The following is a 25,826-nucleotide window of genomic DNA, read 5'->3' as shown; positions in this document are numbered from 1 at the left end:
GTCTGTGTCAACATTGTGCAAAACATTCGAATAGTGCACAGCGCACCAATCAATTAAAACTAAAAGCAGACACTAGCCGACAGTTTTCGGGTAAAGTGCTAGTTCCCATCTGGTCTGTAGGTCTATGTGGCTCTTATTACACGCAAAGGTTGCTACATGAGCCTAGTAGCTGCGGCGAGGTGTTGCTTTATTTGGAGCCAATGTGCTACTCGAGCGCTTTACTCAAGGGTTATGCATACTGTATGTTCTGTGCTGCCGCAACCTTGTCGAGGATCGAAGGCGAGCATGCTGACCTGCTGCCAGTTGCTGTGAATGTCTGATTCGCTGTTAAAGCGGCTTGTCCGTAGAAAGTGCCTCGGTCAGGATCATGTGACCTCACTGGAGAGCTTAGAAATCGGCTCGATAGAGTCTGCTTTGAAGAAACAGACCTGTACAGTGGACTTTTTGAAGGTATAAATGCCATTTTTGTCGCTCTAATTTTTGGCTGTAATAGGGCAAGTGCACTTAATACAACCTTTGGATACAACGAACAGAATTCGTGTGACCGTCAGGTTCATTATAACTGGGCTCAACTGTATAAATTATTTAGCGGTCATGAGCAAATACCACGTGGTCGTTCATGTCTTATGCATGATTGCAACAAAGAAAATACGCAGCCAGAAATTTGGTAGCTGAACAGGCCTCCTTTAAGCTGTGCCCAACTGCCAAATCATTGCTGTGAAAATGAACATTGCAACACAATGCATGCGACTTTTACTAAAAGGGAAAAGAAACTATGAAATTTTGCTATTTGTACATCCCTCAGAAGCACATGTATGGTTGCATTCAAATGTGTTGCATGCTGTGCATTTGAGGATTGCTGCATTGTTAGCTCTGTTAAAGTGCCTGAAAAGCTGTAAAAGGAGCTGTACTTTGTAGTAAAATGCATGTGTTAATTAATGGAGCCATTCAGTTTAATTGTGTTTCAAACTGATCTTGGTGTACAGCACTGATAGTTTAGGTTCACTGGTTGTCACAAGCAGCAGTTAGGAGAATTCTTTGCCATTTGCCATAAATATGCACATAATTAGGAGAAGCAGCTGATTTTAGTTTAGAGGAGCAGGTATTTATTTATAAATAACCATAGCAGAATCATTTTCTGATAGTATTTCCTAACATTATTTATTTTTCTTTGTTTGGTTCATGCAGATTGACTCGGCAAATTCTACAGTCTCTGCCACCGGTGTTTGATATGTTGATCATTTTGTTTTTCTTCATGACTGTGTTTGCCATCTTAGGTGAGCAGAGCTATGCACTCTGTTGCTACTAAGAAATTTTGGGTTCTCTATGTGAACAAATTATGTAACCGAACGCATCCTATTGCCAAGAAAAGCGGAACTGCATGCCCTAGCACAGACACAAAAGTAAGAACTCATTGAGGTTACACATGAATAAGAGCACTGGTTGCGTTGTAGACATTTAGTCTAAATAAATTTTACATCTCAGAAGTGAACAGTTCGAGGATATGCTGCTGTTCATTTGCTTGCTTTATTGAAGTTGTTGCACAGAAGGGTACAATTTTTAGTGATTATGTGCTTTGAAACGTCATTACTCCTTGTCATTTGAGTTCAGGATTTTGCGCTTATCTAGTGAACTGGTGCTAACACTTGTAAAACAGTGCCACTAACCTTTGCCAGTCATCTGTCAGCTATTTCACCCAAAATGAAAATGTTTCCACCGTAAGCCATTTCTTGCTCGTGTTTATTTATTTAATTGGATGGTTCTTGTTATTTACGTTTTTTTTTGTTAGATCCAGAAGTGGTTAAATTTATGGGAAGGATAGGGGGTGGGGCAGTCGTACTCTCTTCAAGGAAGAAATTTTTCGTGAACAACCTGTACAGACCTGACCCCCCCCCCCCCCCAATCCCTTTCTTTTTTGCTGCAAATAAAGTTAAAATAGAGCGTTGTGTGCATGGGACCACTCTCTCCCTCCAAGAGTTGCCCATAAATATTCCCCTGGTCAGACTCTGAGTTAAACTAGCTCCTTAAGAAGTGAGGTGATTAAATTATTCACTGGCATGTTAAACTAGCTCCTTAAGAAGTGAGGTGATTAAATTATTCACTGGTATGTCATGATGCCATGTATGTTGAAGATAAACTGGAATCTGGAATGTTAACTGTCTAGCATGTACTGATTTTCACAAACTGCTTCAATTTGCTGCACTCATGGCATGTCATTAATGCATTTACCTCAGCTTTCTATGTGGCTTGCGGTAGTTTTATGCCAATAAGCACGAGAGGATCGACCAACAACACACATATGAGCTCGAAGGTGATGAGTTCAATGACCTGACTTAAATATGTGTGCTACATACAGCTGTCTTCCTTTATGTGAACTGTGGCTCTTTTGTTTTGCCTTTTTTTTTATGCTGATCGCTGTCAGAGTGGTGCATATTGTGTACTTGGTTCATTGCAGCCCATTTTGGTTGCATTTTCATCATTAACACATATACTATTGACAATTTTTTTTTCTCAATACAATGCATATTTTTCTTCTATAATAAGTCACCTTGAACAATGATTGAAAATATGAGTTAAAACTGCTGATTATTAATGGAGATGAACAAATGTAGGCAGGCTAAAATGAAAAGACATGCTGCTGAAGGAATATTATATTATAGTTAGAAATATTATATTATAGGCTGCCCTTGTTGTACTGTTCGTCAGTGAGGTAACTTTGGAAAGTAACATTTATTACCACTTTCGTATTTCAGGATATCATATTTTCTCATTTGTCGGCAACCAGCCTGTGAGTATACCTGCAGTTGTTTACATAAAATATTGCTTACATGTTGACAGGTGAAGTTGTTTATGAATGCCAATTTTTCTTTCTTTTGCAGTACTTCAGTACACTCTATGATAGCCTTGTGAATCTCTTTGTGTTGTTGACAACATCAAAGTGAGCAACTGACATTTTTTTGCACGGCACTTATAGTTTTTGCATACTAGAGAGGGTGAACATTGATGTAACATCATATGCTAAGTTTTTCTTCATCAGACTGAACTGCAAAGAAATAAACTTGGCTTAAGCACATTTAGTGAGTTGGATAGAGCTGGCTGGGTTACTAAACACAAGTATGACATGCACAATCAGCTGCTGTATAGCCATGCACAAAAGTCTTTCATATGGTCCAAGAATTTTATACTGATACTTCAGTGAGTTGATCTTAATCTAGCAATGAATAAAAAATAAACGAGATGCTGACTATCACAGCTGTGCTAAAGCACCTACCCTAGATTAGTTTCATAACTTTTTCAGAAGGCTATCTTTGCTAATTATAATTGTTCTAATGCAGCTATGACTTGTATGATGGCGTGAGGTACAACTCGACTGTTAATTTATTCAAGTTTTATCTCTGTGGTTTTATTACTGTTCGTTGCTCTGAAAAAGCTCACATGATTTGTGTGCACTAGCTTATACAGCTTTCTCAGATAGGGCGGCTCTCATTTTCTTTATACATAATTAATGCTCTCCGTACATCATAGAGTTCTGTGCTTTCTTCTATTCGTGCTGAATGACCAAGGTGCACGCATAGCAGGAAGTGTTCTCCTTGGGGCGTGTGTGCCTGATAGCTAGCAGTGCGCCTTTATCTCTTCCTGTTGTTTCAGAGTGGCCAGGACACACTGTTTACATAGAGGAGAGATACGAGACATGTAAAAAGCACTCCCACGGCAACATAATTACAAAAATTGCAACCTTGTCTTCGGTGAAACTGTTTTTGTGCATGATTTAAAGCATAACAGGATAATATAGTAACAGCACCTGTGTGAGGTTAAATGAAGAATGCTTTTCCTGAAAACAAAAACATATATTGAGCTGAATGCTGCTGGTGCTTCATTTAAATATTGCTTTCATAATTAAATGGCTCTTTTCACTGTGTACATGTGCTGATGTAAGCGCTGTGATTGTATGCTTTTGAAGTACCAATTTGCCTATCAGTCGCCTTGTTGCCTTCATTTTGTGGTGTATTTTTTTAAATCTTTTCTTTGCACTCATCCTTGATTTGCTACCAGCCTAATAAGTTATATAGTGTGCATATATGACATGTGATCGATATGGCTCTGTCTTCTCGGTGGCAGCTTTTATTTATTAACTGATGGAATTGAAAGATGCTACATCGAAATGCTAGTCTGGGATGTCCTCTTTAACTGGAGCACATTGCTTCTCGATAGTCCCTGTAAGTAGCAATGTGCTTTTACCATTGGTGCAATAGCCTTCGCATGTCATTGTAGAAGAATGACAGCGGTCGTTGAGGACATCTATGGTGCATTGCATTGATGACCTATCCGCCTCATGAAGCTTGTACCCTTTAAATGTTCCTTTGTCTTTTGCTCATGGTGCAGGCTATAAAGTGTTTTGTACCATTGATGTAAACAACAGTTACTCTCATTCTTCTTTAATAGCAGCATGTGCCAGTGGTGGAAATAGATTGCTGCTGCTAGGGACTACATCACAGAGCACTGTGCTCCTGGGAAGGAGGACATTCTAAACTTCAGTTCAAATTTACTGTCAATTCCATTCCTTAAGAAAAAAAAAGCTACGGGAGGCAAAACTTATGGAATGCCACTCTAGCTACTTATATACATTTACAAACACAGGGTGGGATCAGTCATCAAAAAAGTGTGATTGTAAGCATCAAGAAAGTTCAGCTTTGTGCATAGCTCAGCAACTACTTTAAAAAATCTGGCCACACACTTTATGTTCATGCCACCTAAGTGCATGTGTTCCTTTTTTCCAGCTTTCCTGATGTGATGATACCATACTATGCCAATTCCAAATGGGCTGCGCTATTTTTCGTTGTGTTTCTGCTGGTTCATCTCTACTTCCTGATGAACTTGGTGAGTGACGGACACAGTTCAGCTGTGATCATTAATGAAAACAGTGCTTTCGCAACACACATGCTTTTTTTATGGGTCACAGTACCTTCTATGTGGTCCTTTAAACTCCTGTTCTGTACATTCCTAGATGAGAATTCTTAGCTGATTTCAATTAGCTCCTCTAGCAGCCTATGGATGTCGGTCACACTTTCAACGTAGTAGTCCACCTTGGAAGGAGCCCTGCCCACACGGATGGACAGGCCGGTGCACACATCAAACATGTCCTCGTCAGTCACGTCGTCACCTGCGCACATCGCTGGCTTTATGTGTGCACAGGGCACATCTTTGCTCACGGTGCGCACATCAACAATGCCCTTGCCCTCTATCACTGCGTCGCCCACAAGCTGCTTCAGTCGCGTCACCATCTCTTTTGGGTCGAAGCTGTGCACTCTATGGTAGTGGAATGCCAGGGCAGTGCTCTTTACCTCCAGAACAATGTCCGGCGACTGCATTTTGTACTCCTCCATGATTGCAGTGCACTTCGTCAGGTCCAGGGGCTGTCCCTCCCTGCTCCAGATGCCGTCCTTCCTGTGGTAGGCTCCGTGCTCTGCGTAGATTTCTATCTCAGCTGGAAACCATCCGTCAACCTGTTCTTTCTGCCTTCCAGTGCATATCACTGCCCTCGCTTTCTTATTGAACCTGATCAGCAGATCAATCAGCTTGGCACTGGGCTGTGCGTTGTGAGGTTTGGATTGTACTGGATTCAGTGTCCCATCATAGTCCAGCATGAAGATTTTGTTTGACTTGAGCCAGTGTTCCTTGACAGCAGCAAAGTCGAGCAGTGGAAGGTCGTCCCTCATCACTTTTGTCCGCCTTGTCACTGCAGTGCTGCATTTTATTGGCATTTTAGTGGCACAACCAAAATTGGCACTAAGTAATGTTGCAGTCACAATGCTGCATTGCTTCACTTATGCTATGGCCTATTTCAGTTAATTATCTGGTCAGTTTGCTGTGTAGACAATTTATTTGAAAGCATCGAGTTATATTTTCACTTCAAATTGCAGATGCTGCGTTTATCAAGTACCCAGCACTTGAAATTTAATGCTCTTTATTTGGCTGGCCATTACATGTTATGCAATGCAGTATTGTACACTATGAATACCACACTAAACTTTATTGTACTGTGTCTATGTGTTGTGATATGCACCTGCATGATGCCAGTAGCTAAAAGTTGAACTAAGAGCATCTGTTCTTTTGAAAGCAAAACCTAGAGGCTCATGCAGTGTCCCATTCCTAGAGTGGGTCGATCAATACAGAGCAAACACGCTGGCGAACCCTGCAGCGGTGAAAGCATGCTACACATCTTGCTGCCTGAAACATATGCCCATGGATTTTGCAAAGGCTTGTTTTATCCAAACAGTGGAGCACGTCACAGTAGTCGCTGCTAGATGTCAACCGTCTCTAATGACCATTTTTGGAAGATCACAACAATTTTCACAGAAGAAGTACTAATTTAGTTGTATGACGGTTTCCCTTTCTTAGGAAAGGAAAGATGCAGTAATTATCTCACTTCTCACTGGACACCTCAACTGTGCCATGAGGGAAGGCATAAAGGAGGGCGTGAAAGCAAGGAGAGAGAAAGGGGCACTGTAGTGGAGGGCTTCGGATGGCATATGCTTTTTAAATCTTGCACATGTAATGGAAAAAGGGTCACTGATGAGTTTCAGCAGTGTATCTAGGTTGCTTATTGAGAAAGCTATGAAAGGCTGTTGAGCTAATGCCACATGCAAATTACATGTGCATAGCCATAGTAAGTCTGAGGCAGAGATGTACTGTCTGCACTGTGGACACGCATCAGGAATGCTTGTTCATTAGGAGAGTATTCTTGCATCCATTCATCAACCTATACATGCTGCTAATTTCTTCAATAAAATGCATTTGCTGTGGAGCACACTGCCACTGCCCTCGTGGCATAGTGGTCTGTCCTTGCTGAAGGATACTATATTATCATCTTAATACGCCACCTAAAAAGTGTTATGTGAATTTATTGAAAGAAGGAGAGGTCAGTTGGCACAGAAATAGATGTGGGCACTTATTTTACTAATAATGCAGTTGTTTTCCATAATGGCTCTTTTCATCTCATTTGTTGTGCATGTAGAAAAGAAATGAGAAAAGAAAACCTGCAGCTATATATACACATTCACAGTGAAATATCTGCTGTGCCTTGGGCACATGTATCGAATGCGAAATGAACTTGTTTGTTGAAATTCGTTAACTGTTTACAGTGACAGGTTCACTTAGGCAGCCTTAAATCGTGGTGAAAATGCATGTCTTGTCAAAATTCACACAGGTGCTTGCAGTTGTCTATGAGCGCTTCTCATCCCTGGAGAAAGAAAAGTTCCGCAAGCTGCTCCTGCACCGCAGGAAGGCCTGCCATCAGGCTTTCCGCCTCCTCGTCAACCGGTCCTCTCCGTCATGCCTCTACTTCTGCCACTTTGAGGGCCTCATGAAGTACTACAAGCCACGTGCCAGTGAGCCCTCCTCCACTTCTTAATTGCACACTTCACGTGACCTCCAGTTTGGTGGTGAAATGAGTTGCGCATGTGCCTGTGACTGGCGGAGTTGTAGGCATAGCTATATTCTAGAAGCATTCACTAAGTGAGCATGTCCATTTCGGTCTGCATTGATTGCTTAATGTCACAAATGGGGTAATGGCTTTGTGACGACATCTGACCCATCTTTCCCATTATGTCATCACGGCCAAACCTGCATAGTAGTTGTGGTGTAAATGTGAATATAGAACTTTTTATACCTGTACCCTAGGTTTATTCTAAAGCCTTTGAAAGCAGAAACAGCGGGAGTGTTTGCTTTAAAGGCAGTAAAAGTTTCAATGAAGCTAATGCGATCTGAGATGGCATCGGAGGTGTATGTTACTTTTTGTAGCAAAATAATGTGCCTTACTTAAGCTTGGGATGCATAAGAGAAAGAGGGAAGGGTTAAGATGCAAAGACTTTGGATAGCATGCATGCTGCATGTCAACAAAAATGAACATGAGCAGAATAGGCTGCCAATTTTTGCCACTGCAAGAAATACAGTTTCTTGCATGGTCTGATCTGTTGATATTATCATGATTCTTGTAGCAATGGTGTTTTTAGATTTGCACACTAAAGCCTCGGCTAATAGCTAGTATGCGTGCCAGAATAGTAGCTCAATATGTCTGCTCCTCTTCTTTTTCTGCTGGGCGTTGGCTGGGTACGTCTCTAAAATCCTTCCATGTCTTTGCTTGTGCACAGAACGGAGAGACGTCTACTTGATGTTCAAGAGCATGGACACAGCCAAGAATGGATTTCTGAGCCAAGAGGAGTTCCTTCAAGTGTATGAAGCCAGCAAGCTTACGTGGGAGGCAAGTAAAATCAGAATTCTTTTTACGTGTGCTAGCACCTATAATGGCCATTCCCCGCATTTAGCTGTTGTGTGTCTCTCTGTTTGTTTGAAGCCAGATTTGTGGCAGGCTGCTCACCTGCCCAGGTGTGTGTGTGTGTGTTTACACACGCACACGCACGCATGTACGCATACACACACACACACACATATGCACACCCTTTTGTAACTCGATCCTAGTATACATTACATCCCAGGCCTTCATACCCCTCCTTACACTATCCTGCCTCGTGCAGTATTGATGAACTTTGACCGTCCTTACTCGCTGTTTCTTTTTCTTTTTTTCTTGGGAGAACTTGAAAGCTTTGTACACAGCCTGGCCCTCCGCCGCTACAAACAGGTATTCCCTACAAAGTTCGTTCGACGACCGCCCTGGGAGAATCAACCTGAGCTGCGGGGAGGATGCATTGTTCACTGAAGCCCAGACCCCTTGACGCGTGTTTTTACCCACGTTCTCGTGACAACGTAACCCATTCTTCCCCTAACATTCCAACTCTCGGCTCACGGGAAATTAGTGAAGTCCCCTCCCAAAAGGCGCCTGGTTTGGCCTGTTCGTCGCTGCCAGTGTCATTTGCGCATCGCATCGGCGCCTCTTTGGCCACGCACAGTGGCGCCCATCTTTGCATTTTGTTTGTGTATTTTGATTGTTTCCATGTGCCTGTCGTTGCCGCGCTGCCCATGTCCCCTGCACCGGCTTCCTCTCCCTTTCTCTCGTTCCACCATCTCTTTTTATCACTGTCCTTCCTTGCTGGTTTTCTTCTTTCTTTCTGTATTTTTTTCTTCCTCCCCAATCTTGTCCCTGTCTGCTCCCCTCACCCCCACTTTTATTAAATTTTTTCAACTGCTGCTGCTGTTTGTGTGTTACCTTCCTTTCCGTCCTCCTCTGCAGTTCACAAACTTAAAACGTCAATCTGACGCGATACCACTGCAGTCCTGCGGAAGACCGCACCGTGGTCAAAACGTCGACAATAAATGTGTCTGTAGAAGTGCCTACTTCACTTAACCTTTTCCCTGCGAAAGCCAATGCAAGCTACTTTCGTAACTATATATATATACATACAACTTAGTAACTATATGCATATACTTAGCAACCTGACCACCGTGTCGGGTGGGAGCTCATTTAATTATGAGAGGCAGCTCATGAAGAGCAACCTGGGTCGCAACCAAACTGATGGCAGTCCCACCTATGGCAGCACCTGCCATAGAAGGGTAGCGGCGCATCGCTTGACCTCTGCACCACTGCGCCAGGAGTGGTGGGAAGAATCCCAAGGATCTATGTATGGAGAGAATGGCCAATTACACACATATGGACATTAACCCATTATCGCTATCCGAACAACTGACATCCGTGAGCACTGGATCTGAGCATCGGAACCAAAGGGAAAACCGAACTGCTAGCGCAACTGATTCGCATTTCGCCTAACTATGCAAATCGACCATCACTTTTTTTGTTCACGTAGCATTCATTTTATTGTGACTTTTTTATTGAAGTAATGATCATCTCCCATGCTGCACTTTTTAAGCACTATACTAATTGTGTCGCATCTGCAGATAGGTATTAACACTGCATAAAATTCTTAACGCAAGCACTCTTTGATGCAAAAAGAACCTGTAATGTAGCTCTACTTTGAGGAAAGAGCCCAAAAGAATTTATATTGGAAACGATGCTTTCTGTCAAATTTTCATGATTTCCTCTACATGGCACACTTACATAATTATAAGCCACTCACAATTTTAGACATGGGTTCATTATTTCTTTTTAAACATTGTAGTTCAGAAGAAACTGATTGATGGTGACTGGTAGTGACCACGCCTCTCTTTTGTTTCTCCTTTTCTTTCCTTAGCGAAAATGGTCAGACTACCCTTGGTTTAACGAACTGAAGAGGCCATTTGAGAGAAAACTGTTTGAAGGTATGACAGCAGCACCTTCGTCACTCACGTTTCAAAGCTGTTTTTTAAACTGTTTATTACGCACTGTGATGTTTTCGTGCCAAAATCTTTGGTGCAGCGGGGAGAGCTGTAACTATTAAATAGTGTAAGCCATCAAAGACAAATCACTGTAGCTGTGCTAAAAAGCACTGTCACGAGCAACACCGCGCAAGCTTCAGCTAAACTGTATTGTAGTTTAAGTGTTCAGTGCTTTCGATAAGCAGGAGTGTGACGCATAAATCAAAGGAACTGACATGTGACATGCCTGCAAATAAAAATGGCACCACATTTAACTTGACATCACCCATAGCTTTGACGTAGTGGCACAACGCAATTTAGACTAAGCTCATGTGGTATTCCACACTTTTGATCTCCACAGTGCATCTCCCTGCCTGTGGCATGTTGTGTATGTTGCCTCGCACAAGAATCGTGCTTGTAAAGTTTCGAACGTGTTCAAAATAATTACTTTTTTTTTTTTTACTGTAGGTGCTTACAAGGTGATCACTTGGAAATGGAGCAATGTTATTATATGTAAGTGAGAGACAGTATGTTTTTTGTGTGTGCAAAAAACGTCAGTTACTGTCATGTAACTATCTTTTCACCTGCTTTAATCTTCCTGCTTTTTCCTGACCAGGGACCTGTAAGCTTGCGCCTGTAGTTCTTGCTCATCTGTTCTCGCTTCAGACCTTTCCTGCCACTACCCAGTCATTATTTGTGAGTCTGTCTAATAGTTCTGTACGTGCTTTGAGCTTATGCACAGTCTGCTGATTTCTTGGGCTAACTGTTCAGTATAATGGGCCATTCCCTGTAAATGTGACCCCAAACAACTTTCTTGCTACTGCTTTCAAGAAGCTCTGTATGCCTCAGCCTTTCAATTAAGGCTTGGGCATACAGAGAATGCAGGCCAGCATTTGACCATTTGTGATAAAAGCAGTTGGGTACCTGCACAAGAGAGTGCATGCTTTATGAGTAAGGTGTGCCTATTCAGAAAGCTATTCAGACTGCTTGAGCAGTTACACAATACAAAAGAAATTAGAGAGTTCTTCTGAATGTATCAGCAATGCAAATAAAGAGCTCAGGGATATAAATATTCAACTGGTTATGAGCAAAAGTAAAGGGACACTGTCTCACTCATGATGGATCATGAGAGGGAAGTAACTAGAAGAATAAGAGTGGGGTGGAGTGCATATAGCAGGTTTTCTCAGATCATGAATGGCAGTTTACCAGTATCCCGCAAGAGAAAATTATACAACAGTTGTATCTTGCTAGCACTCGCCTATGGGGCAGAAATATGGAGGCTAATGAAAAGGGTTCAGCTCAAGTTGAGGACAACGCAGCGAGCTATGGAAAGAAAAATGGTAGGTATAATGTTAAGAGACTGGAAGCGGACAGAGTGGGTGAGGGAACAAACGCGGGTTAATGACATCCTAGTCGAAATCAAGAGGAAGAAATGGGCTTGGGCAGGGCATGTAATGGGAAGGCAAGATAACTGCTGGTCCTTAAGGGTAACGGAGTGGATTCCAAGAGAAGGCAAGCGTAGCACGGGGTGGCAGAAAGTTAGGTGGGTGAATGAGATTAAAAAGTTTGTGGGGATACGGTGGATGCAGCTGGCAAAAGACAGGGTAATCGGAGAGACATGGGAGAGGCCTTTGCCCTGCAGTGGGTGTAGTCAGGCTGATGATGGTGATGACTGTGAAGGAAGGAATGAAGGAGTAAGTGAAAAACGAAAGGGAGAAAGAGCCACTGTAGGAAAGGGCTTCAGATAAATTTTGATGACCTGGGGTTTTTATCGTTCACTGGCTCGCACAGCACACAACCATCTAACGTTTCGCTTCCAGCTACCGAGGCTGTAATTTGATCCCGACGTCCTTGGGCTCAGCATTTGAATTCCTAAGCACCGAGACATGGCGCCGGGTAGCTCAAGAATATATATTATTGCATTATGCATCACTTCTAGCAGTTAACGACTAGCGCGAAATTTGGGGGGGGGCAGGGATGGGGCATCCAGTATATGATCTTGGGCTTTGTATTCACAGCTGTATCTTTTATTAGGTGGGAATGGCTGCTTGGTATCTGCCCCTTAATGTTATCTCTCTCTAAGTACACTCATTAGTCAATTTGCATGCATGTGACAGGACACAATTTGTGACTGAGAGGCTGTACGAAAAATTAAGGTCTTGTGATCACAAGTGCAAAGTTCATCTCTTGTTTTCAGATCTTGTCATTACGGCCAGCTTTCTGTGGCACATAGTGGAAATCACACAGTTCACAAGTAAGACTGCATCCCCAACCGTCCTTTCATGCTTGCTCCTGCATCAGCAGCTGCTAAAATTGCAGCTCTTGTAAGCTATAAAGGCTTGTGTTATAGCCAAATGTGTACATTGCATGTGTCAAGGTCCGTGTTAGGTTTAAGGTGTATATTTAATTTTGCGCAGATGGGTCGTCATCTTTCTTGGGAGATGGCAGAACTGGATTTTCAGCGTGGCTTCTTGTTGGATTGCTAATATGTAAGTGCTTATTTTAGACAATGGGCCCAACATTTATGGTCCAAAAGAATGGATTCTTGACGCTCGCATGCTTAACAACAGGCTGCATCCTACTAAAGCTCTCACGTTTTTGCCACAGTTTACCTTGCTGAGATGCTTCTGAAGATAGCAGCCTTTGGTGTGGCCGACTACTTCCACAAAGGTTGGAACAAGTAAGTGAGACATTGGTTACAGAAATGCAATTTGAAAGAACTGGAAAGAGTTTTTAGAAATTCAGAAATTTTATTTATAGAAATGCGATTTTTGAAAGAAGTAGGGAGAGTTTCTAGAAAATCAGAAAAAGTAGAAATATATTTTCTTTTATTAATCAGCACCTACTCTTTTAAAGGTTAGTCCACCCGTTTTACGTGCCTTATTTGCATTCAACAATCACTGACGTCGTTTTGGTTCCAGTTGTTTGCTTGACCAAAAGTATTGTTGCTTTTGTTGATGCAGGCATGCAGCCAAAATTTTCTTTGTGGGAGGGGCCCCAAGGTAATGTCTTGTATCAGGAAGACAGCGATCCCTTCTGGGTGAAGCAAGCCGTACATGAGCACTGCGATAAGAATTTAATGGAGGGAGCGTAAGGCCCCCTCGGGGCCCCTCTTTGGACACATGCCTGCATTGACACCTATTCTGCCTTTTCATTGAATATTAAGGCTAGTTTCTATTCTGTTTATAGACTGCAGTTGAACAGCTTCCTTGCAACTTTCGTTTCAGATAACAAGTTTTCACTGTTCTATGTAGCTTTACAATGCTTCAGCTTAGTACAAAACGAATAAGTAATTACTAGGTGATCCTTGTCTCAACAGCCAACTTGTTTTTTTTGTTTTTCATGTGCAAGGTTTGACTTTGTAATCATCGTGGCTGCTATCGTGTTTGGGTCCATTGGTGCTTTCTTGGATGCCAACTTGTTGCGAATACTCATATTTCGTTCACTGCGCCTTCTCAAGTAAGTTACGATTTCGGATTTTTTGCAAATTTTGCTACTGCGTTATGTGCCTGCTACATCTGCCTGCAAAAAATTCACTGGTAAATGGTCGAGCCGTTTGCATTTCTGAGCATACACTGGTAACCCCAAGCAACAGACAGCATTTGGGCAAAAACCTGCGTTTTCATTGACATGCCTAATTCTCAGCAAACTAAGGATAACATTAAAAGTCTAATGTTCTGCATTTGCTTTTCACTTACTACTTATTATGTGAAATTCTGTGCTGTATTTGTGTGCCTTCATAATTTCACAATTTGTGTGCCTTCATAATGCATACACTACAGTAAAAGAAACTTTGCAGGCCTGTTTCTATATTTCTTGTTTAGGCATGAGCTGTTAAAGGTGTTGATTGCTGAGCAACTTTTATTCAAAGAGGTCAAATGCCACGTGAGTGTGTGTGTAACATTACTTTAATTGCTTGCAGATTATTTCAGTTGAAGAAGAACTACCATGATGTTTTAGGCACAGTGTTCATCCTGATGCCTCGATTTGTGAGTGTCGGGCTCGTCCTTGTTATTGTGTACTACTTCTTCGCCATCATTGGAATTGAAGTCTTCTCAGAGTATGTCATGGAGGACTGCTGCAAGTAAGTACAGCTGCAAATGCACAGGAAATTGTGATGTTACACCCTGTTACTAACATGAATATTTTATTTTTGTTCTTAGGAACACAACTGTTGAACTTTACTTTGCCACAAACACATCGTCTGGACCAGGGTACTTCTACCTGATGAATTTTCACAATATGGCCAACAGCTACGGTACGTAGGGTACAAGAACAGAAAAAAATAAGAAATGCTGAGGCTCCTGTGCTTTGCAGTTGTTGGAATGATAGCAAGCGCCATCTTCTCAACAGCTAACATTTCAGAATTTCCCTTAATCACACTTTGCTTGTCTTCAAGAACGTTAGGAATGCGCTTGTGATGTCCAAAATTCACCCTTGTTGCTCTGATAACCTTAGCCTCCTTTGATTCAACACTGAATTCAAAACAGACTCCTGCTCAATGACCCCTTAAGCTCGCTGACTTCTTAGTTCTCCATCTCTGCTAATCCTCATTACATGCCGCTAGTGACCATCTCTCCAAGAGTTGCATGTGCGTGTGCTACATACCCTAGGACATATGTACAAGTGCAATGACAGCATTTGAAGGGCATTTGCGGTATTTCTTGTGGGTCATATGCTGTGAAATAAATTTATTGCCATCCTTTACCACATGACTAAAGCATGTTCTCAAGTTTATTCTAGGCATTTACAGCTGTAGCAGGCTTTGCCCCTTTTCCTTTAAACCATTATGAGAACCTTACATGTTTAACTAAAATCTTCTAACATTTTGAATGTGAGAAGGACTGTTGAAGATGAAGGACTGTTCTGTGCCTATGGTTCGAATAGAGACTTGAAATACTAAAGAAAGACAGATGTCAGTTATCATCTAGAAATAAATTGTTGAAGTGAAGAATGAAACCAAATAAAAAGCAACCATCCTGCCACTTTCTGGCCCTTGCAGTGACGCTCTTTGCCCTGATGGCTGTCAACAACTGGTTCATCATCATGGATGGATACGTGGCAGTTACATCAGAATTTAGTCGCCTTTTCTTCATGTCCTTCTATCTGATCACTATGGTGAGTCAAAAATGAATGTTGTACTTGTTGGCGGGCTTGTTTGTACAAATTCAAATAAAATAGTTTCGCACAGTGGGACAAGTACAGAAGGACAAGTGCATTGTCTCAGTACATGTTGTCTCGTTGTGAAAAACTTTTTAGCAGTGTGCTCAACATGCCACATTCTTTCTCTTTCACTGCTCAGATTGTCCTGCAAATTGTTGTGGCCTTTGTGTTGGAGGCCTTCATATTCAGAATACAGTACAAAATGAAGATAGGCAAAGGCAGCAAAGGTAAGTAAGCATTTCACCCAGTCACTATAAAACTGTTTCATCATAAGCCATTACAAACTGCTCTGTTGTTGACAGAAGGCATTGTAAACATTGTTATAAATGCTGTCACAGGTAGCCTCCACCTGTTATGATGATATTGCAATAAGAACATAGCATTCAGAATACTTATGCACAAACAGCTTTCAGAAGACTCTCATTAAGCTCAATTTCTTGATAAGTTTCATTGGCTGTGGTCATATGATAATCATGGATACCATTGCTGCAGCAAAAGATGAGATGATGCCACAATACAGCGTTTTCCAGACACTCTTAGGTAACTTCATGCACAATCCAACTAGAACAGCTGCCACACAGACTACCTTACTGTCCGAAGTCTATCTAGAGAGCCAGAAGTGCAATTGAGTTGTCATCAAATCACTCGCTTCCTATTTCGGTCGTGCGCGAAGTGACCCGGAGACTTTTGCAAACTCCTGCTCCTTTGAGTCTTATAATGTGGGAAGCATTACACGCGATTCCAGAAAAGCTGTTCACATTTTACCCTCCACCTTTCAATGCAGAAGACAACCTGGTGAGGGTGGAGACCACAATGTCAAGGGCAGAGCTGCAGTTCTGCAGTGCGCCTCCTGAAGCATCAAGGAACCCACAGCCACTCAACTATGACGTGGACAGCAGTTCACAGCAACTCGTGTTTCGAGGAGTGCGTTGGAAGACAAAGTTTTCCTTTTGCCTCAAGATGTATGCTGATGAAACAAAGGTGCAGTGCGACATTGCTTGTTCCAGAAACGGCCGTAAAAATGGGGTACTTAACTGTGCCACGCTGTGGAAGCTGTGCTTGACATCATCTCATCAGCAACTGAATTCACAGTGCTGCTCACATGCAAGGCCAAGCCGACAGTATGATACTTTACCCGTTGTGTATCTTTGGCCAACATGCTGGCCCCGAGAAATCTGGCTGCATTCTTATTTGGAAAAAGCTTCGTAAAACCATTTGTTGATTACGGCTTCCACAAAGTTGCATAACTGGGACATCATTAATAATATAATTTAGCAACAGTGGTGGTGATGATGTCCACGGGCCAGGACTGATTATTCCTGAAGTGGTTGCAGCACAAACTTGAAGAACATGTTTCAAATACAATTTTGAATTCAAACTGAAAATAATGTTAACTGCAAACAGGTGCCCTGTGAAGGGTAGCTGGTTTCCGACTTATGGAAATTGGCAGTGAAGAGTGGCCGAGGGACAAGCCAGATGCAGAAACAGCAGTGCCTGTCCTGTAACAATTTTTTCATGCCCCAGCAAGGTTGAATTGACCAAGGTCGTCTATATTATTCTAAATAGGCTTTTTTTAAAATAAAATTCACACCTTATACAATTTCATTTTACTGTTATGCTACTGCATGAAGTAGTACATGGCTCACCCATTGACTGAATAGTTTTTTCTGTTCACCCCAATTTGATTATAGGCCATTGCCAGGTATATTTGGCAGCTTCAGATATCTAAAAACATGCGCCTGACACAAGCTTGTCTTCTTTATTGACAGGAGTGGCTTGACCACGCAGAGCTGGAGGAAAGGCGCTCCAATGAGTGGCTTGTTCTCAACATGCAAAGCTCTGAAGCTGACGGTGGAAACCGCTGGGAAGGAAACAACGCAAATCGTCGAACATTTACCTTATGACTACAAACGGCCTCAGTGTGACATGTACAGCTGTGTAGCACATTGTATGCTATTCACATCTCGCTCACTGCTACAAGATCACTGCTGCCAGATGAAATGCAAACTTTGGCACTTATCCAAGCAAGTTCCTATTCTTTACTCCTTGTCAAGCTTTTTTTATAGCCGCAAGAATATACATATTTTATAACGCTTGTCCTGCTTATGCTTGGCTGCCGGAGCCTAATCTTTTACAGTGCAAAGGAATCTTAACATTTAGGAATAGGTGAAAGCTTTGCAAGCCACATTTGCATTTTGTCTGATTGCAGTGATGCACATTACTGTCATAACGTGCTTCCCTGTGAAAGCTTACAGGCTGCGTAACTCGGCTTTCAGGGTTTTTCTCAAGACTCATCAGTGCCTGTGTTACACGCACACGAACTGTATGCCAATCATTGTAGATTGCATGGCACCGCTTAGTGATCTTTGGGTTTATATGGAATGAATGCAGAGACTGGGCAGTGAACAGTACTCTTCTACAGCTTACAGGGTTTGGACGGCAGACACCTACACACGCTTTAAAAGTAGCTTCATATGTATAGTATTTTAACATAGGTACATTATTCTATACATTTATGCAAAGTGCTACCAGACCGACAGGTGTGATCCTGAAGAGTAAGGAGAGCACAATACAAGTAGGAATTAACACGAGTGGCTTGAAATGCAACCTGCTCTGCACCCATACTGTGTTAGCTCTACAAATAGGCAATGTGCTCATGCCATACCTAAAGTTGGCATTGTCAATTTGAAGCAAGTGTTGCACTAAGAAAAATTTCACTCGCGATAACATCTGGCACCTTCAAGTGCAGAGAAACAACCAATATGTGGAATGTCCGAGAACGTTCACGGGGGATAAGTAAACCTTGTCATATTTGTTTTGGCCAACTGTATATGTGGTACAGTTTTAATGGAATCTGCATGATCTTTGGACAGGTTTATGAAAGGAAAAATCCCCCATCACCCCTGTTCCCGCTTCCATTTCGAGCCATGGCTAGAGCACTTCATTCAAGGCATCAGTATGGTTCGGCGTAATGGAGCACATATCATGCTCTCAATCCTATCTGGTAGAGCTAAAAGAGCATCTAGGAATGGTCACACCAGTATTTGTGCCCAACAGAGCTGCATATAAAAGCATTGCCATAGTCTATGCAAGGTGAACGCATATGATACTGTTATCAGCATGCGTAGGCACAGCTCTTGGTGCACAGAAATCCACACTCCAAGATAATATTTTATAGGGAAACCAGGATGCTATGTGATGCAATTTAGGGACTCTTGAATGCACTGGTAGCATGTAAAAATTGCAAACAAGATTGGCTTTAAACAATCAGCAGCAAGCATCAAGTATAAGATCCCAGTGCTATTTCTTCTTTGTCCCACCACACCTGCTGTATGCACACATAGCAAAAGTACAATTTGCGATGACAGTCAACTCTTTTGGGGGATATTTTCAGAATCCCTTCTTCTCCAATCTGGATACAAACGGCAGTCACTCACATCAAAGTAAAAAGGTAGCCTCTGCATACTAAATGCTGGTAACAATGGCACAACTTCCTATCATAACCTGTCTTTAGCAAAGACAACTTATCTGTTTCTGGTAACCATACGGCAACTTCAACACTAACGTGAAAGGTAGGCATTCAGACAGAACCAACAGAGTGGTGTGCTCGCATTTTTCTGGCACTTGTGTCCTGCACGTGCCAAGAGCACCTGAAAAAATTTTTTTTTCAAGTAGGTCACACTAAAATTGCAGCATGCCCCCATTGCTACAATCATCCCAGCGACCATTAAGGTGCAGTTGCTCCCAGTTTTCTCTACACTGAGGTGATGCAAAGAGGTAACCACACTGGAAATCAAACACTTCAAAATAGCAACAGTATGAATTTCATTAAAAGCTATAGCAACTGCTAGTCTTCACAACTTTTAGACTAGCAGCAATAGGCACAACACTAAGTACCTGCACATTACCAGTGCATGTCACCTCTATACCTTACTTAACCGAAAGCGTGTCTATATTGAATAAAGGTTTTTTTTTTCCAGCACATGCATTGTCCTACTCTCCTAGATAACCATTTACCAGTACCAGTTATCTACGAAAGTCTTTGCAAATGCAAGTTGCAAGAACAGTAGCAAAGAGTTCTGCAGAGATTCAGTGCATAGTAATTGGCAAGCTAACATAGTTGAATGGCTTTGAGCCCACGTAGCATTACAACGTTGCATTCAGGTCACTGCACTCCAATTGAATGCAGTGCACTGTAGGTACATCTGAGCACACGTGCACAACCTCCACAAATTCAGGCAACCTTTCACATAAATTGAGAAAGCTGCCGCATTTAAACTTCTTCCATATGTCTGACATAACAGTCAGTCACCTCATCTTAAACAAGCACAAAAATGACATCAGACAGGCCGATGAATGTTAATTGAAGAGCCACCCAAGTACAATTAGCAAGTAAAACATCGAACCATTACCACAGCAGCACCACAAAGCTTTATGGCTTGGTCATCTGCAGCCGCAATGCACTTGGCAATCGGTTTGAATTGCATAACGTAGAACATCACCCATTGCATTAACGCCCTTTAATGCCACATAACGAAGGGTTTTGGCTTATAGAAGCTCTTAATATATAGCCATATAACTGGCTTGTATCGTATTACGGAGTGGTCAGTACACTTTCCTCCGTGTAAAGAAGAACAAAAAAAGTTCACTCCATAGCAAACACGCATTGAAACAGTGATAAGACATATCAAAAGGAGATGCTGCATAAAGATCTTGGAGTATCAACGGAAATAACGCTGCCAGTGACAACCAATTCAACAAGTAGTCCTGTTGACACGAATGGCGACGCTATGCACACCTGGTCTCTCTTTAGGAGAACAACTCGTCCACATCACTTTCTGTTACAACGTCGCGGCCTTCAAAGAGCTTGTCAACCGCCTTTGCAGCCGCCTTCTTATTCAGTGTCTGCTCAGAGACCAGTTTGTGCGAAAGCAGTTTGCACACTTTCTTGAAGAGCTCCTTTGAGAGTCTGTTGTCTTTGTACTTTGGGTAGAGACACCGGTTAATATTTCTTGCAGCCCGGTTCAGCTCTTCCTTGGTGGCATGCTTCTTGGGACTAGACTCATCTGCTTTGACTGACTTGTGCTCCTTTTCCCTGGAGTGATGCCTCTTGTCGTGATGCTTAGATATGCTAGATTCTGTTGGGTCAACAGAATGCCGAGACCGTTCTCGTGAATTCTCTTCAGCCAAGTTCACCTTTGTCCTCTTGCTGGGAGGAGATGCTTCCGCATCTGGTTTCTCAAGGCCAACCTTCCTCTTGGCCTTCACAGGAGAGCGCTCAAAGAAATATTTTATCTTTTCATTTATCTTTTCAGCTGTTTTCTCTATGTCCTCCTTTGGACTGAAACTTGTGCTAGGAGGGGTTGCCTCTGGTGACATCACATGGCCTTTTCTGGCCGGCAAGTCTGGTTGCTTAAGCACAGCAGTTTTGGAAGAACAGGGGCCACTGCTTTCACTGAGCAAAGAATTATCTGAGTATTCTGCTTCTGTGGGCTTTAAAGTATCAGTGGCCACTTTCTTAGCACCAAGTGCAGGCTTGTTCGAAAAGTCAGTGGCACTGCTTGGTCTGCTCTCTTCAGATAGTGATGACGCATCGTTATTGGCAGACGAAAAGAAATTCAAGGTGGTTTGTAATCTCTCAGGCTTGGTCTCTGGCTCTTTGGTCGAAGCTTTAGGTTCGTGATACTTCAAAAGCAGGTCATGCAACTTTACTGCCCGCGTGGCTTCTCTCAGTGCAACAAACAAGTGCACCAGTTCCTTCCTGTACATGTGCACATTCTTCTTTGTTTTAAATATCATGAGTTCGTGCTCGGCAGCACAGTCTTTAATCTCCTTCGGAGTCAGCTGCGGCTCATCATTGAAGGATTCGTACGCTGCATAATTCAGTTCCATCTCTGCTTTCAGCTTTGTGACATAATCCTGCCGCATTTCAACAGAAACTTCGTTGATTGCAGAGCACTTGGGCTCCAGAACAAAACAATTCTTGGGGATGGTCCTTTTTGTTGGCCGTTCAGGTTTCGTCGCTCGACGCTTCCCAAACTCGTCCTGAATTAGTCTTGAAAGTTCGGCAGCTGCCACTCTATCATTACCTTCGCCATCACTTCCACTATCAGCACCATAGCTTTCTGCCTCCATCTTCTGGCCAAACCTTCCACCCCCATAAAGCTCATTGTCAAAACCATTTTTGCTTTCCTTCCTAATTGTCCCTGTGAAGAGAGTAGCCTTGAAGGATGACAGCCTGGCCTCTAGCTGCTTTGGCTTTGTGCAAGCATCACAGTTTCTCTCACAGCTTTTGAGATCATCTCCAAATTCCCTGCAGAGCACAGTGTGACGACAAGTCATTCCTTCACAGTATTCAGCCATTTTTTCAAACGATTTCATGGCCATCTCTGCTACAGTCTTCGCCCTCTGAGTCTTTGCCCCATTTGCATCTCTTTTGAGTAAGTAGGCAATGGACTTGCGGTCCTGCCTCGAGTAATAAATCCGGCAGTATGATGGCCTTCCGTCACGTCCGGCTCTGCCAGACTCTTGATAATATGCCGGAACAGACTGCGGCACTGACCAGTGGGCCACAAACCTCACCATGGCGCGATCTACACCCATTCCAAAGCTGATGGTAGCAGCAATTACTGGCACAGTGCCTTTGGTCCATTCATCTTGATTCTCTTTTCTTTCTGATGCTTTCAATCCCCCATGATAAGGCTTTGTAAGCAGACCAAGGGAAGAAAGCTTCATGCTCACTTCCTCGCAGGCGTCGCGTGTTCTGCAATACACTATGCCGCTGCCTCTCCGCTTAGCATCCTCTTCATCCCAACCCTCCCCAAGGGCACGCAATGCAAAGTTTTTCAGGTTTTCAAAGGGCTCGTCAAGTGTCTCCTTGAATTCAACGTCATAGTAGAGATTAGCGCGAAAACTGGATGTCTTGAATATGGCCACAGGCTGTCGGAGCCTCAGCTGCACTAGGATGTCATCAAAGACCTTGGCAGAAGCAGTGGCAGTGGCAGCAACCATAGGAACGTCGGGAAACATGTCGCGCACTCTGCCAAGTTTGAGATAGTCCGGCCTAAAATCGTGTCCCCATTCGGACACGCAGTGCGCCTCGTCAACGACAAAACGTGCGAGCTTGCCTATCTTGTACAGAGCGCTCAGGACAGCCTGAAACTTTTCGCTCGCTACCTGCTCGGGCGTCACGTACAGAAGACGCGTATCGGGTCTCATGCTCATCAGGTCGCGCCTGACTCGCTGCCGTTCCAAGGAGCTCATGGTCGAGTTGATGGTTTCGGCTCGAATGCCCAGCGTCTTCAGCTTCTGGAGCTGGTCTGCCATGAGCGCGATGAGGGGCGACACCACCACGGTGACGCTTTCCTTCGGAGTCACCACGGCGGGCAGCTGGAAGCAGAGAGATTTGCCCGCACCGGTTGGCATGGACACAAAAACGTCCTGGCCGCACTGCGCCACCGCCTCGACCGCCTTCTTCTGCATGCCGCTACGGTAAGCTTTGTGCCCAAACACTTTTGCCAGGGCATCTCCCAGGGCGTGCGATAGCTTGTCCGCGTCCATGCCGACTGCCGACGCGGGCATCTTGACGTCTTCGTTCTTCGAATCCGACATCTTCACAGGTAGCTAACCGTGCGTCCCGAGCCCGGAACAGCCCAACACGTCCTTTCGATCAGTCCATGGGGCGCCCGCGTCCGACTCGCGTTACAAGGAAGAGCTACAACTCTGTTCACGAACGAGTTCAGCCCTTCGAGGACAAACCGCGAACACACGGGGCGGAGCTTACAAGCCTTGTCGCAGCCGCACTCGATGCACAGTGGCTGAAGCAGACGGCATCCTCCCGGGAGCTTCGGCCAAACGACGATGGAAGATGAGAGTTGCTGCGTCCATGCACTCGGAAACAACGCTAACGGTTGCCACCGCGGCCAGCGTACGGCTCGCGGCTGACTAATTCGAGAACTGCGGGTACCCGAGTGGCATGCACACGAAAAGCAGGTCCAGAAAGGCGAGTAACTTTGCAAACGTCCTGTGATCGAACTTCAATGACGCTGTGACGTTGCGCGTTCATGCTTTCGTGTGACGAGCAGTAACCGGCAGCAGTCGGCACAGATGCACAGCCAGCGCCACACAGCCTATGAGCGACCGACGAGTAGCAGGGGGCGCTGATCGCTGATTGACTGCTCGCAACTCGTGAAAGGCGACAGCGGGCAGGCCTCACCGCAGCTGCGAGACGCGTATTTGAGGTCCTCCACTCTCTGTACTTCTCAAGGATATTCGAACGAAACGGCACGCGCAGACAGAATGCCTGTATATACGAAGGAATACTTGCAAGAAAAGCTCGAGAAGGAGCTTGAAGCTACTCACGTGGTGAGTGACGGCTGTGGAAAACGTCGGTGAGAGCCCACGCTGCCGCAGTACTGCATAGTTGATGAATGGGCTGCGTTTGGAGGCTGTATTTATGTGCTAATCAGCTGAAGTGAAAAGCGCGGCTCTTGAGTAGCTTCAAGCGCGCAGACGAGCAGAAACGCTCGTGTGTGACGTGCAACTGGCAGCCGCAGAGTTCCGCTGTTTTTACTTGTTACGCAAATAAACAGCGTGTGTGGCCAATGCGTGGTAGCTAGTGATTTTGGATGGTAATCAAACGATCATCGCTCGTGCGACGCGGTCGATTTTCATCTGTTACATGCCTGGCTCGCGGCGAAAAACAATAAGCTTATGTTGCAGGACATCGAGGATATTTCGGACGGATGTGGCGCCAAGTTCAACGCTGTTATCGTCTCTCCCAAATTTGATGGAAAGGGTCTCTTGGAAAGGCACAGGTGCGTATAACCTGTCGTATTCAAGAATCTCATTCGTTTATATAGAAGTAATTCATTTTAGCGCAGCGCTAATCGCAGTGATAGCATGTTCCCCGCCGCGGTGGCTCAGTGGTTAGGGCGCTCGACTACTGATCCGAAGTTCCCGGGTTCGAACCCGACCGCGCCGACTGCGTTTTTATGAAGGAAAAACGCTAAGGCGCCCGTGTGCTGTGCGATGTCAGTGCACGTTAAAGATCCCCAGGTGGTCGAAATTATTCCGGAGCCCTCCACCACAGCACCTCTTCCTTTCTTCTTTCACTCCCTCCTTTATCCCTTCCCTTACGGCGCGGTTCAGGTGTCCAACGATATATGAGACAGATACTGCGCCATTTCCTTTCCCCCAAAACCAATTATTATTATTATGCGCGTATATGTCCTGTAGTCATTTTAATATAGAGTTCTTGAAGTTGAGTGTATGCAAGCACTGCTTGCCTGTGCGCTGTTTTGAGGGTGGCAGTAAGCGGCTCGTTCGCATTTAATGCGTACTGCAACTTTCCTTTTACAAAAGCCAGTGAGACGTGAGGATTCCTCATACTGCTTCGCTACAAACAACGACGAAAAATCAAAATTTTATTTTCTTTGCTGTTGTGCGCGCTTGCTTGTATTATGTTGACTGTTTCGAACAGATCTGACAGTCGCCACTTCGTTATTTTGTTCTTCAAAATACAGATCTTTCAGTGCGTCCTGCTTTCGCATGTACTACATACAGTGGGAATATGGCGCTTAGTAACCAGCAACCTTTATCCAAGAACGGTGTGCAAAGGAAACCTCTTGTTGGCCACTGTTGGATTAGAAGATGCTAATGCAGCCCCAACCATTCTTGTCGGCCCATCATACATTTCTTTCAATCGCATGCCATCCTTCATTGCTCGGGCTGCAATGGTTATTGTTAATTAAATAAAAATGCCACCACTGGGCAGCTTCCTTGTAAGGAGCCTTCATGTGTGCAAAAGACATTGCCAAATAATTATTAACACGCAGCATTACATTTGATTGGTCAAGAGTGCAACAAGTGCTGCAGCAGACCTGCAGCCCCTCCACATTTTAGGAATCCACGCAGGCGCTGGAATTGACAGTTGAATAAGTTTTTTTTTTTTTTGACCCAGCAAGTTATAGCAGTGCAGAGTTCAGGGAAAATGTAGGACAGCTTTAATTAGTAGAGGTGCTGTTGAGAAAAATTTCGAGCTTCCCATTGTGCAGTGCAATAACATGCAATGTGTATACCCTGCTGACTGCATCAAGCCTGCAGGCGTCTAGAAATAGTGCACAGCAATTTATCACAATTTGAGGCCTTGCCGCTTCACTTCCCACATAGGTACCTCTAACACTGGTGCCATTTTATTTGGTTTCAGAATGGTCAACACCATCCTCAGTGAAGAGCTGAAACTCATCCATGCCTTCTCACAGAAGACCTTGACTCCAGAACAGTGGAAAGAAAAGAGTAAAAAATAGTTATTGTAATGCCTCGTTAACCGCAACTGTCTCCTCACACACATGCAGTTTTGTACAGCTTTCACCTTGGAAACTGCTGCACACTGAATGCAGTAAATTTTGGTCCAGAAA

The 25,826-nt window shown here is 43.8% G+C and overlaps 4 protein-coding genes across 6 annotated transcripts in view; 2 read left to right on the top strand and 2 right to left on the bottom strand.

The window, feature by feature from the left end:
- LOC144120894 (two pore channel protein 1-like) overlaps positions 1 to 18,194 on the top strand; it is a 25,990-nt gene extending 7,796 nt beyond the window's left edge. The window contains exons 6-23 of the mRNA XM_077653683.1: positions 1,189 to 1,277; positions 2,754 to 2,788; positions 2,880 to 2,938; positions 4,779 to 4,878; positions 7,208 to 7,388; positions 8,151 to 8,260; positions 10,143 to 10,209; positions 10,714 to 10,758; positions 12,443 to 12,499; positions 12,663 to 12,734; positions 12,853 to 12,925; positions 13,597 to 13,704; positions 14,168 to 14,329; positions 14,409 to 14,503; positions 15,248 to 15,363; positions 15,548 to 15,635; positions 16,193 to 16,389; positions 17,178 to 18,194. Of these exons, the coding sequence (XP_077509809.1) occupies positions 1,189 to 1,277; positions 2,754 to 2,788; positions 2,880 to 2,938; positions 4,779 to 4,878; positions 7,208 to 7,388; positions 8,151 to 8,260; positions 10,143 to 10,209; positions 10,714 to 10,758; positions 12,443 to 12,499; positions 12,663 to 12,734; positions 12,853 to 12,925; positions 13,597 to 13,704; positions 14,168 to 14,329; positions 14,409 to 14,503; positions 15,248 to 15,363; positions 15,548 to 15,635; positions 16,193 to 16,389; positions 17,178 to 17,312 (1,789 nt within the window). The 3' untranslated portion in view covers positions 17,313 to 18,194. The remainder of the gene's footprint in view (positions 1 to 1,188; positions 1,278 to 2,753; positions 2,789 to 2,879; positions 2,939 to 4,778; positions 4,879 to 7,207; positions 7,389 to 8,150; positions 8,261 to 10,142; positions 10,210 to 10,713; positions 10,759 to 12,442; positions 12,500 to 12,662; positions 12,735 to 12,852; positions 12,926 to 13,596; positions 13,705 to 14,167; positions 14,330 to 14,408; positions 14,504 to 15,247; positions 15,364 to 15,547; positions 15,636 to 16,192; positions 16,390 to 17,177) is intronic.
- On the bottom strand, positions 4,899 to 23,969 carry LOC144120898 (uncharacterized). Its single transcript, XM_077653688.1, has 2 exons — positions 23,770 to 23,969; positions 4,899 to 5,745 (listed from the first exon to the last, which is right to left on the bottom strand). Exons 1-2 carry the CDS (start codon positions 23,826 to 23,828, stop codon positions 5,016 to 5,018), a joined length of 789 nt encoding a protein of 262 aa, XP_077509814.1. The 5' UTR covers positions 23,829 to 23,969; the 3' UTR covers positions 4,899 to 5,015.
- LOC144120893 (ATP-dependent DNA helicase Q5-like) lies at positions 18,567 to 23,307 on the bottom strand. The gene has a single exon (XM_077653682.1). It carries the CDS (start codon positions 23,017 to 23,019, stop codon positions 20,218 to 20,220), a length of 2,802 nt encoding a protein of 933 aa, XP_077509808.1. The 5' UTR covers positions 23,020 to 23,307; the 3' UTR covers positions 18,567 to 20,217.
- On the top strand, positions 23,255 to 25,826 carry LOC144120899 (bolA-like protein 2). Of its 3 annotated transcripts, none has more exons than XM_077653690.1 (3): positions 23,255 to 23,410; positions 24,130 to 24,224; positions 25,616 to 25,826. In XM_077653690.1, the coding sequence occupies exons 1-3, from the start codon at positions 23,384 to 23,386 to the stop codon at positions 25,713 to 25,715; spliced, it is 222 nt and encodes a 73-aa protein (XP_077509816.1). In that variant the 5' UTR covers positions 23,255 to 23,383; the 3' UTR covers positions 25,716 to 25,826. The 3 variants fall into 3 exon arrangements, with proteins under 3 accessions (XP_077509816.1, XP_077509817.1, XP_077509815.1); XM_077653691.1 differs by lacking the exon at positions 23,255 to 23,410 and adding an exon at positions 23,564 to 23,798 and having other exon boundaries at positions 25,616 to 25,735; XM_077653689.1 differs by lacking the exon at positions 23,255 to 23,410 and adding an exon at positions 23,568 to 23,772.

The sequence above is a fragment of the Amblyomma americanum genome, chromosome 2, assembly GCF_052857255.1.
Source record: "Amblyomma americanum isolate KBUSLIRL-KWMA chromosome 2, ASM5285725v1, whole genome shotgun sequence".
NCBI classification, from domain to species: domain Eukaryota; kingdom Metazoa; phylum Arthropoda; class Arachnida; order Ixodida; family Ixodidae; genus Amblyomma; species Amblyomma americanum.
Note: the sequence above shows the minus strand (reverse complement) of the source record. Positions and strands in the feature narration are given on the sequence as shown.

Excerpts from the sequence above, each read along its gene's own strand:
- LOC144120898 (XM_077653688.1), bottom strand. The coding sequence starts at position 23,828 with ATGCAGTACTGCGGCAGCGTGGGCTCTCACCGACGTTTTCCACAGCCG. Across the intron at positions 5,746-23,769 it reads CCACAGCCGTCACTCACCAC|CACTGCAGTGACAAGGCGGA; the intron begins GTGAGTAGCTTC and ends AATAAAATGCAG.
- LOC144120899 (XM_077653689.1), top strand. The coding sequence starts at position 23,707 with ATGCCTGTATATACGAAGGAATACTTGCAAGAAAAGCTCGAGAAGGAG. Across the intron at positions 23,773-24,129 it reads AGCTTGAAGCTACTCACGTG|GACATCGAGGATATTTCGGA; the intron begins GTGAGTGACGGC and ends CTTATGTTGCAG. Across the intron at positions 24,225-25,615 it reads GGTCTCTTGGAAAGGCACAG|AATGGTCAACACCATCCTCA; the intron begins GTGCGTATAACC and ends ATTTGGTTTCAG.
- LOC144120893 (XM_077653682.1), bottom strand. The coding sequence starts at position 23,019 with ATGTCGGATTCGAAGAACGAAGACGTCAAGATGCCCGCGTCGGCAGTC.